This window comes from Lynx canadensis, chromosome A2 (assembly GCF_007474595.2).
Source record: "Lynx canadensis isolate LIC74 chromosome A2, mLynCan4.pri.v2, whole genome shotgun sequence".
In the NCBI taxonomy this organism is placed as follows: domain Eukaryota; kingdom Metazoa; phylum Chordata; class Mammalia; order Carnivora; family Felidae; genus Lynx; species Lynx canadensis.
This window is the reverse complement of record NC_044304.2, coordinates 101,040,413-101,057,427: the sequence shown is the minus strand read 5'-3', so window position 1 is coordinate 101,057,427 and position 17,015 is coordinate 101,040,413. Positions and strand designations below refer to the sequence as shown.

The following is a 17,015-nucleotide window of genomic DNA, read 5'->3' as shown; positions in this document are numbered from 1 at the left end:
TGGTATCTAATTATATTAGCTACTCCACTCTCCCTTATGAGCTTTAAGTCCCTGTTTTGGCTAATCTTCCTTTTCTCCCCCAGGACTCAACTAGATCATGCACTGTGTCCCCAGACATAAACAAAACCAAACCAAAACAGAAAACATTAAGGGAAGCCTAGAGCATCCACTAGCTCACCACTACCTTTGACACCTAACAAAAAAGAAACTTGAGATGCTTTAACAGCTCAACTGAACTGTTAAGTGTACTTAAAAATGGAAGGAAAAAGTGAGCACACTCCACAAACAGGTCTTTAGAAAATTACCATGAAAATCTTGAGTTGGGCATTGACTATTTCCAGTGAAGTACTGCTCTGATGCATATGACTATATTAAGTAGAGAAAAAAGGGAGACGGGAAAAAAAAAAAAAAAAGAAGAAAACACTATACACTTCAATTGCATACCCAAAACTGTCTCCTCTACACATCCAACAGATAATCCTTACATCATAACTAATGCCACCACCCTTCCAAAAAAGAAAAAAAAATATATATGCCAGTAATCACAGACACGTTAGGAACTTTGTAGGAAAGCACAAAGAGCTTGTAGATTACAACCACCACCTTATCGGCTGCCAGAGTTTGTGTGCGTGTATTTTTAAGTGTTTCGCCCAGCTCCTCCTTCCCCGCTACCAACAGCAAACACATGAGTGAGCTAATCAGCTCTTAAACTGAAAAACCTTTCGATGCAGGCGAGTGATGGAAGATAAAATCTGAGGGGCGGCATGTGGGTCAAATAAAAGTTGTTTTGCAGTTCGCTCCTCCAAGCCCCGCAGCGACCGCAGGGAGGTGAGATTCCCAAAGCCACTTTCACACCTTCGATAATGCACTAGCAAAGAGAAGCCCGGAGAGGCTGAAGTTTCCACGGAGGGAACCGTCGGGGAAGACGCAGCCCGGGAGGACGGAAGGGTTGGGCTCGCTACCTCTGCACACGGGCGAGCCGGGGCTCCGTCTCTCAGGTGAGTTGCTCCTCCGGTGGTTCTCGGGGGACCGTCTCGGGCGGCCCTTGGCCCGCGGCGTCGGCTCGGTCGGGGCCGCGGCCGGCTGCAGCGTCGGGCTGGGCGGACTGGGGCCGCGGGCCGCGCCGGGCCCCGGGAGGTTACCCAGCGAGGCGGCGGCGGCGGCGGCGGGTGGGCGCGTGGGACTGTGCTGGCTGCCCCGCAGGAGCTGGTAGGGCACCGTGGCGCGGATGGGCTGCAGCAGCCGGCCGGCTCCCGCAGCCGGGGCGCAACCCACGCTGCCGCCGCCCGCTCCGTTCCCGCTACCGGCGGAGGGGGCGGCGGGCGGGGAGCCCGCGGCGCTGCGCCGCATCCTCTGCGGAGGGGGATGAGGGGTCTGAGAGGAACTGGAGGAGGAGGCAGTGGACATGGTGGCTCCGCGGGCCCGGGACGACGCCGGCCGACACCGAGGCGCGGAGCAGGCGGCGCGCGAGCGTGTGGGAGCCGGCGCGATAGTGCGTGCGAGTGTGTAAGGGGGAGGGGCGGGGGTATCGGGGAGGAGGAGGAGTCTCTTGGCTCCCCCTTCCCAACGCGCACCCCCGCGGCCTCGGCGAGGGGGGAGGGGAAGGCTGGGAAAACAAACGCCCAACGGCCCCAACCGCCGGGCCGGGCTCGGTGTGGCGGTCACGGCCGGGGCCGCGAGGAGCCCAGAGCCGCCGCCGCCCCGGGCATCGCGCTGACAGGGGAGAGGGGCAACAGTCCGGATCACGCAGCCTCGGGGGCCGCTCGCTGCCTCGCAGGGCTGCACGCGCGGGATCGCCTGGCAACTGCAGGGAGGGCCCGGACCCCTGTTTCTGGTGATCTGGGCAGGAGGAAAGGGCCTCGAGGTGTCTGGCTCTCCGCGGATTCCGCGCCACCGCAAACGCCGCCGCCGCCTCCGCCTGCTCCTCACTCCAAATGGCAACTGATTCCCCACCCGCACCCCGCCCCCGGCACCGCCTACCGGCGCTTGGACCCGGCAGCTGCCGCAACGAGCATTTCCATTGGCTCTGCCGCTCTCCACCAGAACTCGAGTGATTGGTTGCAGAGTAGGAGTGAGAGGAGCACTTGCCAGTTAGAGTGGGACGTCCTACTTTGGAGGCGGGGCGTGAGGGAGTGGAAGAGTGAAGGGGGGCGCGCTGGCTGAGGGCGCAGAAAGAGGCGTGAGAGTTGACAGCCCTTGGGATAAGACGGAGGGTTTGACTGGGCTGACCTAAGAAAGTGGGTCCGTGTGTGTCCTTGCGCGTGCCGCGACACCCACAGATACACACACACGCCGGTAAACAGGGCGCGAGGGCTCCACCCTCCTGGGCCAGTTGTACAACCTGAGACAGAGGACCCTTAAGGCTAATTTTACTTTGCAAGTACACCTGTTCTGGCGGGACGTTTTAGAAGTTGGAACCAGAAGAATATCCCTTCCCCTCTAACTTTAGTAATCGGAGCTTTTGTGGCTAGTAGACTAGTTAAAAGAACTTAAGGGCATCAAAAGCAAAGTCTAGAAGGATTCAAGAGTAGGCCAATACTTTTATAAAAGTCTATCCTAACATTTGTAGTTACGCAGTGAAAGGAGAATACCATCTTATGTTCCAAGACAATAACTGTGAATTGCAAGGGTTAACCAGGAATTGTGCATCATTACACCATCAGTTAGATATATTAATGGAGGGCACCCTGTTGCCCTTCCCCAGAAGCAGATGGCCTCTTGGGAGAAATAAATGCCAGACTCGCTGTAACAATCCACTGTGGTAAATTTGGTTTTAATTCTGCAGTGAAACTGAAGAGATACAGAGAATTTGGATGACCAACAAAAGCCTAAGTTTACCCTATGGTAAGCCAAGGTTTTAAACCTTATACAGGAACAATTAATTTAATGGTCTACATCAGATACTCTCCATTAATTTCCATGAGATAAAAAAAAAAGAGAGAGAGAGAGAGAGAGAGAGAAGTGGGTTATTAGATTGGTCTGCTCTTGGTGTCTGCCCACACTGACAAGCTTCCTGTGATTTCAGGCACTGTATTCAGGGGTTAGTTTCGCTTAGAGGAGCCATCCCTCTCTGCTTCCTTGTACTCTAAGACCAAAAAGCCTACTAGTTTCTGTAAAGTAAATGAAACCCAATAAAAATACAAGAATTGCATCCAGTACTTCCCATTAAGATTGGTGGTAGTTCCTCACTTTATCATACACTAGAATAATTCTAGTAACTAGCTAACATTTAATGAGCATTCATCATGTGCCAACCACTGGTATAAGAATGTTTTATGTGTTAACTCATTTAGCCCTCCAAAAATGCAAAAGGTAGATACTATTATTCCCACTATGTACTCAGCTAAGTCACAAAAAAGTTAAATGTCTTGCCTGAGATTACTCAGCTAGTAAGTTGGGAGCAAAGAGCCTGACCTAGGTAAACTAACATGAGTCTGTGAGTAAGCCCTCTGTTCTAGCACATCACAGCTTAAAGCTGTGGAATACATGATTGGTAGAGTATTTACAACAGTCCACAAATCTCTTATGTGAGATAAGTTCTCATTAGTTCAAAAGAAATTTTACAAGTGAAGGCAGCCCATTGTGTATTTTTTTTCTTTCCAGAATGACCTATTTTAATTTAAATAAAGTAAAAACCTTACTCTTGCAAATTTGGTGTAATTGATCTATTGTGTTAGTTTTTCCATCTAGACTCTTCATTGATTAGGAAATTGCATTCTTTTATGAGGAAAAAGAATAAGTAGCTTCTTTCCAGTGACTTTTGCAGAATATCAAGAACAAAAACTTTAACAGATTAAATATGTGAAGTTAAAAGGCCAGTAAATTTCTAAGTTGTTGATTTGATTACAGCATAGTTTCATTATAGAAATGTCCTCTCTGGCCACTCCTAAATATAAGTATGGAACAACCTCAACACATTAGATTACAATAATTCTAAATTTAGACCTAGCCACAGTCATAATGATCAATACTTGATTTGGATCTAAAACCACATACGTAGCCATATTTTAAAGGTTTTCTGTGTCTGTTCAAATTTACCATAGCCAATTACATCAGACATCTAAAGCAAATCTAAATAACCCACACAGACAACTATCATCTTAAAATCCTGTTTTCAGTTATTTGTAAGTCATTATTACCTATTTGGATGTTCAACCAGCTTCTCTTTGCTAAAGAAATCTTGGTCCTCTCTTAAAACTTTACTCTTGTGAAATAAGTACTGATCTTCATGTGTGAGGAATTCAGTCTCCAGACAAATCAAAGGTAGGCTAAAATAAACTAAACCCTGCTTTCAAATCTCCATTTGTTGAGTTCCTAATAATGTTTATTCTTATCAAGGATGAGAGTGGGCTCCCAGGGCATAACAGAAGCTTTAGGAAAATATTCTCCGTAAATTGGAAAACCCTTAGAAGGAGGGGCAGATTGCTTGACTAGCAGAGCACTGTTATACTACTTTGCTAGTTATGGGAGAGAAAGGACCAGTGCAGATTATTTCTATTTGTTGAATGTAAGCGTGACAATCTCTGGAAATTAATTTAAGACTTAACATTAGTAATGACCTCTTTACTATGTTGCCCTGACTAGAAGTAAAGACATTGACAAACAGTTTGGTTTGGTGGCATTTCCACCTTTGTTCGTAGCCTTATGTATTGGCTGTCCACCATTAGCTCACTTGAGGCAGAATTCTATTATATTTACTTCTTAGATCATATATGGTAATGGATGTATTTTAGATTAAATTAAAACTTGGAATCACTGGCTACATGTGATTAATATGCAGCCCCATGTGGAGAGAAAAATGAGGTAAAGAACCAACAGGCCTACGGAGCTACCAAAACCTCTCTTTTCTGGTTTCATCCAAGTTTGCCAGGCTGCACATCCAAGGTTCATCCAAATCTAAGAGGCAGTCCAGGCTGTCAGTATTAGCAATGAGGTCATGGCTGAGAGAGAACACTAAACAGATCTGCACTGATGCTCATCTTAAGCTGATTAAACTCTCTTGTAGGTGGATTCTTTATAGCAACAACAACAACAACAAAAAAAGCCTTGCCTGAATTTTAGTCCCTGGCAGATGCTTACAGTAATACTCCTTACTGCTTGTGACAGCCTATGTGCACCTTTGCACTAGGTGTTCCCTCTGCCTGAAAAGTTCTTGCCCCAGATATTCACATGGCTTTCTCCCTCATTTCCACCAGCTATTTACTCAGATGTCACCACCTTCATAGTGGTTCCAGTGTTCTGAAAACCCTTGTTAAAATTGCAAGCACCCCCTAGGCATTACCTATTCTCTGTCCTACTTTTTTTTTTTTCAGAAAACTTATCACAATCCAACTTATTATATAATTATTTTTTGTTCTGTCTGCCTAGAATATAAGAGCCATGAAAGCAAGACTTTGTGTTTTATAACTGCTGAATCTTCGCAGTAGTGCTTGGTACATGGTAGACAATCATTATTTGCTCAGTATCGTTGAAAGAGTAGCAAATTTGAACCAGTGTTTGTCCCATGAACCAGAACTGTGGCTTTTATTAGAAAACATACCTATAATCATAGGTATATCTGCTGAAAAGACATAGCCACAGAGTAGAAAAACGTTCCATATGGCTACTATAAACCATACAGATATTTGCATTAGATCTGGCATTCAAACAGAAAGCATATCTTGTATTCTGGTCCTTATACAGGCAAAGTGAAAAATATTAGCCCTAGTGTATCTTGGAGGCTCATCAGAGGTTGGAAATGGACAGTGAAATTGGTGATGGAGAAACAGGCAGTTGAAATTTGCAGAAAAAAAAAAATAACCAAGTGAAATTGACAGAGAAGCACAGTTGAGGACAGTTAGGGAATGACATCTGCTGATTTGTAGGTAGTTCTGTCTCACTGTTAGGAACAGTTATTCTCAAGAGGCCTGTATAAAGGAACTGAAAAAAAAATGTATTTAAATAGAAAGGAACATTTAATGTAAGTAATAAAAATTTTGCTGTTTCTTTTTCCCTAGTTTTATTGAGATATAATGACATGAGATTATATTGAGATATAATGACATGAGATTGTGTTAGTTTAATGTAATGATTTTGCACTATATAGGTCTAAAGTGTAAAATGATTAACAACGTAAGGCTAGCTAACACATCTATTACCTCACATAGTTACGTGTGTGTGTGTGTGTGTGTGTGTGTGTGGTGAGAACTTTTAAAATGTATTCTTTTAGCAACTTTCAAATATACAATATAGTATTGTTAACAACAGTCACCTTGTTGTACATTATATCTCCAGAATTTATTCATTTTATAATTGGAAATCTGTATCTTTTGACCACCTTCACTCATTTCCCTCACTGCCCATGGTCTACCCCTGATAACCTCCCATATTTTCTCTGATGAGTTTGGGGTTTTTTAGGTTCCGCATATAAGTGACATCATATGGTGTTTGTCTTTCTCCATCTGACTTATTTTGCTTAGCATAATGCCCTCAAGTTTCATCCATGTAATCACAAATAGCAGGATTTTTTTTCTTTTCTGTGACTGAATACTATTGCATTATGTATATTTTATATTTATTTATATATGTTTCCATGTCTTGACTATTGTAAATAATGCTACAATGAACATGGGGATTACAAATACCTCTTTGAGATACTCATTTTCTTTGGATATATACCCACATGTGGGATTGCTACATTATATGGCAGTTCCACCTCTAATTGTGGGAGGAATCTCCATTCTGTTTTCCAGGATGGCTGTACCAATTTACATTTTTACCAGGAGTGCCCAAGAGGTACCTTTTCTCCACATCCTGACTGGCACTTGTTATCTCTTGTATTTTCTGGAAAAGAAATTCTAACAAGTGTGAGGTGACATCTCATTGTACTTTTGATTTGCATTTCCCGGATGATGAATGCTGTGAAGAATCTTTTCATGTACCTGTTGACTATCTGAATATCTTCTTTGGAGAAAGTGTCTGTGTAGGTCCTTTGACCATTTCCTTTGCTGTCTGTGTAGAAGGCTTTTTAGTTTAATGTAGTTCCACTTGTTTGTTTTTGCTTTCATTGTTTGTGCTTTGGGCATTGTATCCAGAAAATCCTTGCTGAGACCAGTGTCAAGAAGCTTTTCCCCTATGCTTTGTTTCTAAAATAAATTCAAGAGAAGCAACTGAAATGGGGGATATTTTATTTCTAAATAGTAAATGTCAAAAGAGTGAGTATATAATTCTTCCTACAATGATAGAAAACCGTGATGAGGACCACCAGTTTTTCAGCTTTCATTTCCACAGCAATTTCTATTGCCAACTATGAGGCCAGGGGCACATTCCCTAAGCTGATATATAAGTTGACTTTTATCATTTAACTAGAAGACTATATTGTACAAAGCCAGGACATTCAGAGTCTAAAGATGTGGGGACGAAAGAGCTGCAAATATTCTCTTTACATGGTGCGGCACTCCATTTGTTTTAGTTCCAAACATGGTGTCAACAATACATGAGACCAATAGTAGTCCTGTGAAGAGTATACTTGATAATTGTAGTATTAATTTTTTAAAGATCACTTTAGAGTGATCAGAATGTGTCCCAGATTAATTTCCTCCTTATGTGTCTGAATTTTACTTTTTACCACATGAGTGAGTTGAGGGACTGTTGTTAAGGCTCATTCAATTCATCAGCAGTGCTTGACTAGAGAAGTTTCTTATTATTTTAAGCTTTTTGTAGCACACAATTTTCAGTGTCCTACTCAGCATCTTGTTGAAAAGGCCCACACCAATACATCTAATAGGCCTATATGAAGGTTTAATAGCACATTACTGGTCGCAGGCCTTAGTAACTCCTCACCAAGTTACTTATCAAATGTCTTGGGAGTGTCAGAAACCACTGTATGCTCTGTAGGGCACATCTGTTCTCACACTTTGGTAAATTGTAGTCTCTCAGAGGCAAAAAGCTCTGCCGACAAATAGAGGAAAAATCGTGTCTAAACACAGGTCCTCAAGAGGAGAACCATAAATAAAATACTAATGGAAGTGATGGGAGGGAAAGATCACTTTTGAGGAAAGGCATCAGGAAGAAGAACATGAAGAAGTCTCGTCATCAGGAAGACACAGGATATATTAGGAGATAATTGGACCATCTACCTTGATTGATGGTTAATGAAAGATAAATCTGGATCAATTGATGACAGGTCATGGAGGTTGGTAGGTAAGGCTTGCTCTTGATTGAGTTCGCAGTGAGGAGCTGCCAAAGATTCTTGAGTGGGTGGGGAGAAACTGAGTGCAGCTGTGTTTCATGAAAGTTAATGCAAGGACAATTTTCAACACAGATTAGAGACTGAATACTGGAAGATGATTTAGCAGACTTGGACAATAATCCATGTGAGTTTAGTTCATGAGAGGGGAATGGCAGAGGATGTGGAGAGGAGGAAAGTGATGGGCCTTCTCAGCTGATGGACCTTGAAAGTAGGAGGTCAGACAACTCTGAAACTTCAGGATTGGAATGCTGGCAGGATAGTAGTGGCTTGAAAAGCATAGCCAGGAAAACAAGCAGGTTTGGTGAGAAGATAATTATGAATTCAGCTATAAATAAAAGATCCAGAGGATATTAAGATGGAGTCAGTTTTTTTTTTTTTTTTGCTTTGTTTTTAAGTTTATTCTCATAGAAAGAGAGAGAGAGAAATCATGGTGGGGGGCGGGGGGCGGGCAAAGAGGCAGAGAGAGTGAATCCCAAGCAGGTTCCATGTTGTCAGCACAGAGCCCAATGCAGGGCTCAAACTCACAAACTGCCAGATCATGACCTGAGCTGAAATCAAGAGTCAGATGTTTAACTGACTGGGCCACCCAGGTGCCCCTCTTTGTCTTACTAAGATATAACTGACACACAGCATGGTATAAATGTAAGGTATACAGCATAAAGATTGGATTTATGTATTTGTATTTCAAAATGATTACCACAATAAGTTCAGTTTTAACACCAACCATCTAGTATAGATACAAGAAGAAAGAAGAAAAAAAATGTTTGAAGGTAGTTTTTAAATGATAGTGAAGTTGAGAACAGCAGAGATAAGGATTTGAGGGTATCCACATAGATAAAGTATTTGAAGCCAGGGGTATAAATGAAGTTGGCAAGGGAGAAAAGTGTAGAAATAAAGGACAGAAGATCAAGGGCAAAATTTTGAGAATTTATACATTAGTGGCGGAGAAAAGAGTTAAACAAAACAAAGCTAGAAAAGAAGGCAGAAAGGAAGCACTCCTTAATAAAATGGAGAGTGTTTGGTGTTTTTGAAGATAAGTTTGGTAGCAGGGGGAGGAAAGACAGAGAGGGGAGCCTGACCATATGTTCAGTTCCCCATGAGGACTATTTTATTTCTTACTCTTTTTTTTTTTTCCAGTCGTCGAAAACCATCCCCACACCTGCTTACCCTGGTACAACTCCAGTATATCCCTACCATCAGATCTGCAAATCTTTTGGCATTTGGCTCAATTTCTCGATTACAAGTAATACATTTTCTGCTCTCCTACCGAAAGCCATTTTCCTCTACTTGTGATTTAAATTCTTCTCTTCTTACCCTCCCTCTTGTTCATCATCAAATGCTTGATTATTCCCAAATATGTACGAACAAGCTCCATCAGAACATTTTTAAAAAGCAAAACAAAGATTCTTGTTTTATCCCTTTCCATCTGCAGCTCTAATTCCCTGATCCCTTCACAGCAACGCTTCTTGAGAGAGTTGTCTACAAGTTAACTGATTTCCTGTTCAGTGTACTTTAATCTGGCTTCCACCCTCATCATACCACTGAAAACAGCTACTCAGTGTTGTCAACAGCCTCCATATTGCCAGGCCCAATCAATATTCCTTGGACCTCATCCTAATACAAATTTTAGCAGTTTTCAACATACTAGGTCAGGCTCAACTTCTTGACAAAAGATCTGGTGGAGTCTAACTGCAATTGCCTGGTCTGCCTGCTACTTTTCTTACTTTTTTCTCTCTTTTTTTCCACACCTACTTATTTATTTTTTATTTTAATTCCAGTATAGTTACCATATAGTGTTATATTAGTTTCAGGTATACAATATAGTGATTCAACAATTCTATACATTACTCAGTGTTCATTATGATAAGTGTACTCTTAATCCCCTTCATGTATTTTACCCATCCCCCTATCCACCTCCCCGCTCTGGTAACCATCTGTTTGTTCTCTGTAGTGAAAAATCTGTTTTTTGGGTTCTTTTTCTCCCCCCTTTGTTCGCTGTTTTATTTCTTAAATTCCACGTATGTGTGAGGTCATATGGTATTTGTCTTTCTCTGATTGAATTATTTAGCTCAGCATTATACTCTCTAGCTCCATCCATGTTGCACATGGCAAGATTTCGTTCTTTGTTATGGCTGAATAATAATCCAGTGTGTGTGTGTGTGTCTGTATGCCACAACTTCTTTATCCATTTCTTTATCAATGGACACTTGGGCAGCTTCCATAGTTTCCCTATTGTAAATAATGCTGCAGTAAACATAGGAGTGCATATATCCCTTCAAATTAGTGTTTTCATATTCTTTGGGTAAATACCCAGTAGTGTGATTACTGGATCATAGGGTAGTTCTATTTCTAATTTTTTGAGGAATCTCCATGCTGTCTCTCATAGTGGCAGCACAAATTTGCATTCCCACCAATAATGCACAAGCGTTCCTTTTCCCCTACATCATTGCCAACACTTGTTTCTTGAGTTTTTGATTTTAGCCATTCTGACAGGTGTGAGATGATAGCTCACTGTAGCTTTTATTAGCATTTCCCTGATGATGAGTGATGTTGAGAATCTTCTCATGTGTCTGCTGGCCATCTGTGTGCTTTCTTTGGAGAAATGTTTGTTCATGTCTTCTGCCATTTTTTAAATTGGATTATTTGTTTTTTAGGTGTTGAGTTTTATAAGTTCTTTATAGATTTTGGATATAACCCTTTATGGCATATGTCATTTGCCAATATCTCCTCCCATTCCAAAGATTGTCTTTTAGTTAAGTTGATTGTTTCCTTTGTTGTGCAAGAGGTTTTTTGTTTTTTTTTTTTTGATATAGTTCCAATAGTTTATTTTTGTTTTTGCTTCCCTTGTTTTGGGAGACTTATCTGGTAAGATGTTGCTATAGCCAATGTCAGAAATACCGTGGCCTGTCCTCTTTGGTATGATTTGTATGGTTTCAGGTTTCTCATTTAGGTCCTTTATCCATTTTGAGTTTACTTTTGTGTATGATGTAAGAAAGTGATCCAGTTTCATTCTTTTGCATGTTGATGTCCAGTTTTCCCAACACCATTTGTTGAAATGTCTGTCTTCCCATTGCATATTCTTGCCATTTTTGTTGAATATTAATTGACCATATAATTGTGGGGTTGCTTCTGGGCTTTCTATTCTGTTCTATTAATATGTGCCTATTTTTGTGCCAGTACCATATTGTTTTGATTACTACAGCTTTGTAATGTAACTTGAAGTCTGGAATTATGATTCCTTCAGCTTTGCTTTTATATTTCAAGAAATAAAAGCTTTGTCTATTTTGGGTCTTCTTTGATTTCATACAAATTTGAAGGTTGGTTGTTTTCATACTGTGAGAAATGTTGATATTTTGATAGGGATTGCATTAAATCTTTGGATTGCTTTTGGTAGTATAGACATTTCAACCATATTCTTCCAATTCATGAGCATGAAATTTCTTTTCATTTTTTTATGTCATCTTTAATTTCTTTCATCAATGTTTTATAGTTTTCAGAGTATAGGTCTTTCACCTCTTTGGTCAAGTTTGTTTCTAGTTATTTTATTATTTTTGGTGCAATTGTAAATAGGATTGATTTCATTAATTTCTCTTGCTGCTTCACTATTACCATATAGAAATGTTACAGATTTCTGTACATTGATTTTGTATTCTATGACTTTATTGTATTCATTTATCAGTTCTAGTCATTTTTTGGTGGAGTCTTTAGGATTTTCTATTCATAGTATCATGTCCTCTGCAAGTAGTGAAAGTTTTACTTCTTCCAATTTGGATACCTTTTATTCCTTTTTCTTGTCTGATTGCTATGGCTAGGACTTCCAGTATTATGTTGAATAAAAGTGGTGAGAGTGGACATTCTTGTCTTGTTCTTGACCTTGGGGGAAAAACTCTGTTTTTTTCCCAAGGAGTATGATGTTAGCAGTGGGTTTTTCATGTAAGGCCTTTAATATGTTGAGGCATGTTCCCTCTACACCTGCTTTGTTGAAGGTTTTTTTTATCATGAATGGATGTTGTACTTTGTCAAGTGCTTTTCCTGCATCTATTGAAATGATCATATGGTTTTTATCCCTTCTCTCCTTGATGTGATGTATCATGTTGATTAATTTTCAAATACTGAACCACCCTTGCATCCTGGGAATACATCCCACTTGATTGTGGTGAATGATTTTTTTAATGTATTGTAGGATTCAGTTTGCCAAGGATTTTTGAGGATTTTTGCATCTATGTTCATTTTGAGGATTTTTGCATCTATGTTCATCAGAGATATTGGCCTGTAGTTCTCTTTTTTGTGATGTCCTTATCTGGTTTTGGTATCAGAGTAGTGCTGGCTTCACAGAATGAATTTGGAAGTTTTTCTTCCTCTTCTGTTTTTTTTTTTGGAATAGTTTGAAAAAAACAGGTATTAAATCTTTACATGTTTGATAGAATTCACCCTGTGAATCCCTCTGGTCCTAGACTTTGCTTTTTGGGAGTTTTTTGATTACAGATAAAATTTCATTGCTAGCAATCAGTCTGTTCATGTTTTCTACTTCTTTCTACTTTAGTTTTAGTATGTTCCATGTTTCTAGGAATTTATCCATTTGTTCTAGGTTGACCAATTTGTTGGTATATAATTTTTCATAATAATCTTACAATCCTTTGTATTTCTGGGCTGTCCATTATTATTTCTCCTTTTGTGTTTGTGATTTTATTTGCATCCTCCCTCTTGTTGTTTTTGTTCTGTTTTGTTGGTGAGTCTGGCTACAGGTTTATCTATTTTGTTGATCTTCTCAAAGAACCAGCTCTGGTGTCATTGATTTGTTCCATTGTTTTTGTTTTGTTTTGGTTTGGTTTTAGTTTCTACAATAGAAACTAAATCATTTATTTATTAAATCACTTATTTCTCCTCTAATCTTATTTCCTTCCTTCTACTGGTTTAGGGTTTTGCTTATTGTTCTTTTTCTAGCTCCTTTAGGTAGAAGATCAGGTTGTTTACTTGATTTTTTTTTTCTTCTTAAGGTAGGCCTGTATTGCTATAAACTTCCTCTTAAAGCCACTGTTGATGTATCCCAAAGATTTTGGTTTTGGTTTTTAATTTTCATTTTTTTTACATGTGTTTTTTTATTTCCTTTTTGATTTCCTCTTTGATTTTTTTGGTTGACCCATTCATTGTTTAGTAGCATGTTATTTAACCTCCATGTATTTATGGTCTTTCCAGATTTCTTCTTGTGGTTGACCTCTAGTTTCATAGTATTATGGTCAGAAAAGATGCATGGTATGTCTTGAGTCTTTTTGAATTTATTGACACTTGTTTTGTGGCTTAATATGTGATCTCTTCCGGAGATGGTTGTCCATGCACTTGAAAAGAATGTGTATTCTGCTGTCTTAGGATGGAATGTTCTGAATATATCTATTTTTTAAATGTTTATTTATTTTTGACAGAGAGACAAAGCATGAGTGGGGGAGGAGTAGAGAGAGAGGGCGACACAGAATCCAAAGCAGGCTCCAGGCTCTGAGCTGTCAGCACAGATCCCGACATGGGGCTTGAACTCACAGACTGTGAGATCATGACCTGAGCCGAAGTCAGATGTTCAACTGACTGAGCCACCCAGGTGCCCCAGTTCTGAATATATCTATTAAATCCATCTGGTCTAGGGTGTCATTCGAAGTCACTGTTTCCTTATTGATTTTCTGTTTGTATGATCTATTGATGTAAATGGGGTGTTAAAGTCTGCTGCTAATACTGTAATATTATCAATTAGTTCCTTTATGTTTGTTATTAGCTGTTTTATGTATTTGGGTGTTCTCATATTGGATGCATAAATATTTACATTGTTGTATCTTTTTGTTGGATTGTCCCCTTTATTATTACATAGTGTCCTTCTTTGTCTCTTGTTATAGTCTTTGTTTTAAAGACTATTTTGTCTAATGTAAATATTGCTACCCAGCTTTCTTCTTACATCCATTTGCATGATAAATATTTCTTTATCCTTTCACTTTCAATATGCATGTATCTTTAGATCTGAAATGATTGTCTTATAGGCAGCATATAGATGGATCTTGTTTTTTAAATCCATTCCATCACCCTATGTCTTTTGATCACAGCGTTAAGTCCATTTACCTTCCAAGTAATTATTGATGAGTATGTGTTTCTGTCTCCTACTCTACTAATCACTCTTGTTCACTGTCCTACAGGCGTTTTACTTCCTCCAGTGCCCTCTAAAAACTGGGCTATATTCTCTGTTCTCTTCTTGGTTATCTCAAGCATTTCCATGGTATTAAATACTCTAAAATGCTGGCAACTTAAATTAATCTCTCCAGCCCAGACATTTCCTTAAAATTTGGTATTCATTTGCCTATCTGACATATGAAGTCTCCATGAACATCTGAAAGTAATGTATCTGAACTAGAACTGAAGTCTTAATTTCTGTATTACTGCCCCCCAACACCCCCCTCCCCTCCTCCCCCCCCCCCCCCCCCCCGCTTAAAAAGAAGTTCTATCTGTATTCTGTATGTTGTTTCCCCACTTTAGTAAATGGTATCAACATCCACCTAGTTATTGTAAATAAGATGACCTGGGCAGTATTCTTGATTTCTCACTCTCCTTCCTTCCCCAGTTCCAACCCATCAGCTTGTCCTTTCATTTACTTCTCATAAATAGATGTCTAATCTATCCCCTTCTCTCCATGTCCTCTGCTACTGCATCAGTCCAAATTACCATCATCTCTTACCTAAGCTACTGCTATAGCTGCTAGCTGGTCTTTCCACTCCACTCTTGCCTTCCTTAATCGATTTTCTGCTTACCAGTCAGGGTAAACCTGGAAATATATTGGACCATGTTGTTTGCTGCTTAAATCAGTTCAATGTCTTCCAATTACTTTGCAGTCAAATTAAATGAGCTTAAAAGGCCTACCCTGTTCTGGCTTCAGCCTCCTTCCCCAGCTTAATCTTGCTGTTCTCTGCCTCATCTTTTAAGTTCCAGTTGTAGTAACCTCCTTGCAATTACTCTGAAACTCTACTTCAGGGTCTTCACACAGCTTATCTTCAGGCTGAAACACTCCTACTACATCCCTCACCCTCCCCAGCTTCCCTTAGTGGCTCCCTCACGTTCATCATGGCTCAGCCTAAATGTCTCCAGCATATCCTTTGAGTCCTCACCTATGGCTAATAACCTGTAATAATCTATCATTAAGCAAGTCTGTTTCATCTGTAATGCTCATTACACGTTGCAAATACACATTTGTTTACTTGCTTATGTGGTAAGCCTCTCCCACTAGATTGTAAAATCTCTAAGGGCAAGGGCCTTGTCTCAGTACTTGATCACTTAACGCCTAGCCAGTGCCTAGAATATAACAGGTGATCAATAATTATTTGTTCAACCTTTATTGGTGCCTGAGTAGCTTGGTTTATTGAGCATCTGGCTCTTGATTTTTGCTCTGGTCATGATCTCAGGGTTGTGGGATCAAGCCCTGTGTCTGGCTCCATGCTGAGCATGAAGCCTGCTTGGGATTCTCCCTCTCTCCATCTGCCCCTCTCCCCAGCTTGCGCTGTCTCTCTAAAACTAAAATAAAAAAAATTAAAAAAAAAAATTAAAAAAAAAAAAAGGGGCGCCTGGGTGGCGCAGTCGGTTAAGCGTCCGACTTCAGCCAGGTCACGATCTCGCGGTCCGTGAGTTCGAGCCCCGCGTCAGGCTCTGGGCTGATGGCTCAGAGCCTGGAGCCTGTTTCCGATTCTGTGTCTCCCTCTCTCTCTGCCCCTCGCCCGCTCATGCTCTGTCTCTCTCTGTTCCAAAAATAAATAAACGTTGAAAAAAAAATTAAAAAAAAAAATAAAACTAAAATAAACAAGCAAACAAACTTCATTGGATACTGATAGCTTACATTTCCTGATTTCAAACCTTGCAGGACCCTATTAAACGTTCTGTGGGAAAGCTTCCTGTAGTCTTACGTTAAAATCTTTATATTAAGATTATATTATTTTATATTCCATATATTCTTTATATTAAAATTAAAGTCTTGGGGCGCCTGGGTGGCGCAGTCGGTTAAGCGTCCGACTTCAGCCAGGTCACGATCTCGCGGTTCGTGAGTTCGAGCTCCGCGTCGGGCTCTGGGCTGATGGCTCAGAGCCTGGAGCCTGTTTCCGATTCTGTGTCTCTCTCTCTCTCTCTGCCCCTCCCCCGTTCATGCTCTGTCTCTCTCTGTCCCAAAAATAAATAAACGTTGAAAAAAAAAATTAAAAAAAAAAAAATTAAAGTCTTATAGTAAAAGTGTTGTTTCAATTACTTGAATAGATTTCTGTTCTTATAATTGAATGATCACTAATTGATAAAGTTTGGAAAAGATGGGGATACCAGCAATTTCAAATGCTACTGAAAGGGCAAGAGGGTTAAAGCTACACAAAAAATCATTCTCAACACTGGAATCTTCAAGCCAACACTATAAAATGTGGCTCCATGGAAGCCAGGTTACAGTGGGGTCATGAGAAGATTAAGAAGGTAGATGTAGCCATCGTAGAATGTTCTTTTGAGAAATTTGACAGTAAAACTAAGGCATGAATTAAAATGGGATCCTGGGGTTCAACAGAGACCAAGAAAGTATATGTTGGGTTGGTTTAACAAGAATACAGAAGAAATGTTTATTGCCTATAAGCCAAAGAAGCCAAAGGAGAAAAAAATGAAAAAGCAAGCTTTGAATGGGGAGGAGGATTCATAGATATAGCTTCCATGAGGCAATAGAGAATTTGATCAAGAGCGCAAGTTTGACAAAAAGGGACCATGTTTCCCGCCCCCCCCCCCCCATTATGGGAAG

The 17,015-nt window shown here is 40.4% G+C and overlaps 1 protein-coding gene across 1 annotated transcript in view; it reads right to left on the bottom strand.

Annotated features, from left to right (window-relative positions):
• Positions 1–17,015, bottom strand: part of GLCCI1 (glucocorticoid induced 1) — a 148,513-nt gene that overhangs the window by 103,473 nt on the left and 28,025 nt on the right. The window contains exon 2 of the mRNA XM_032592498.2: positions 963–2,083. Within this exon, the coding sequence (XP_032448389.1) occupies positions 963–2,083 (1,121 nt within the window). The remainder of the gene's footprint in view (positions 1–962; positions 2,084–17,015) is intronic.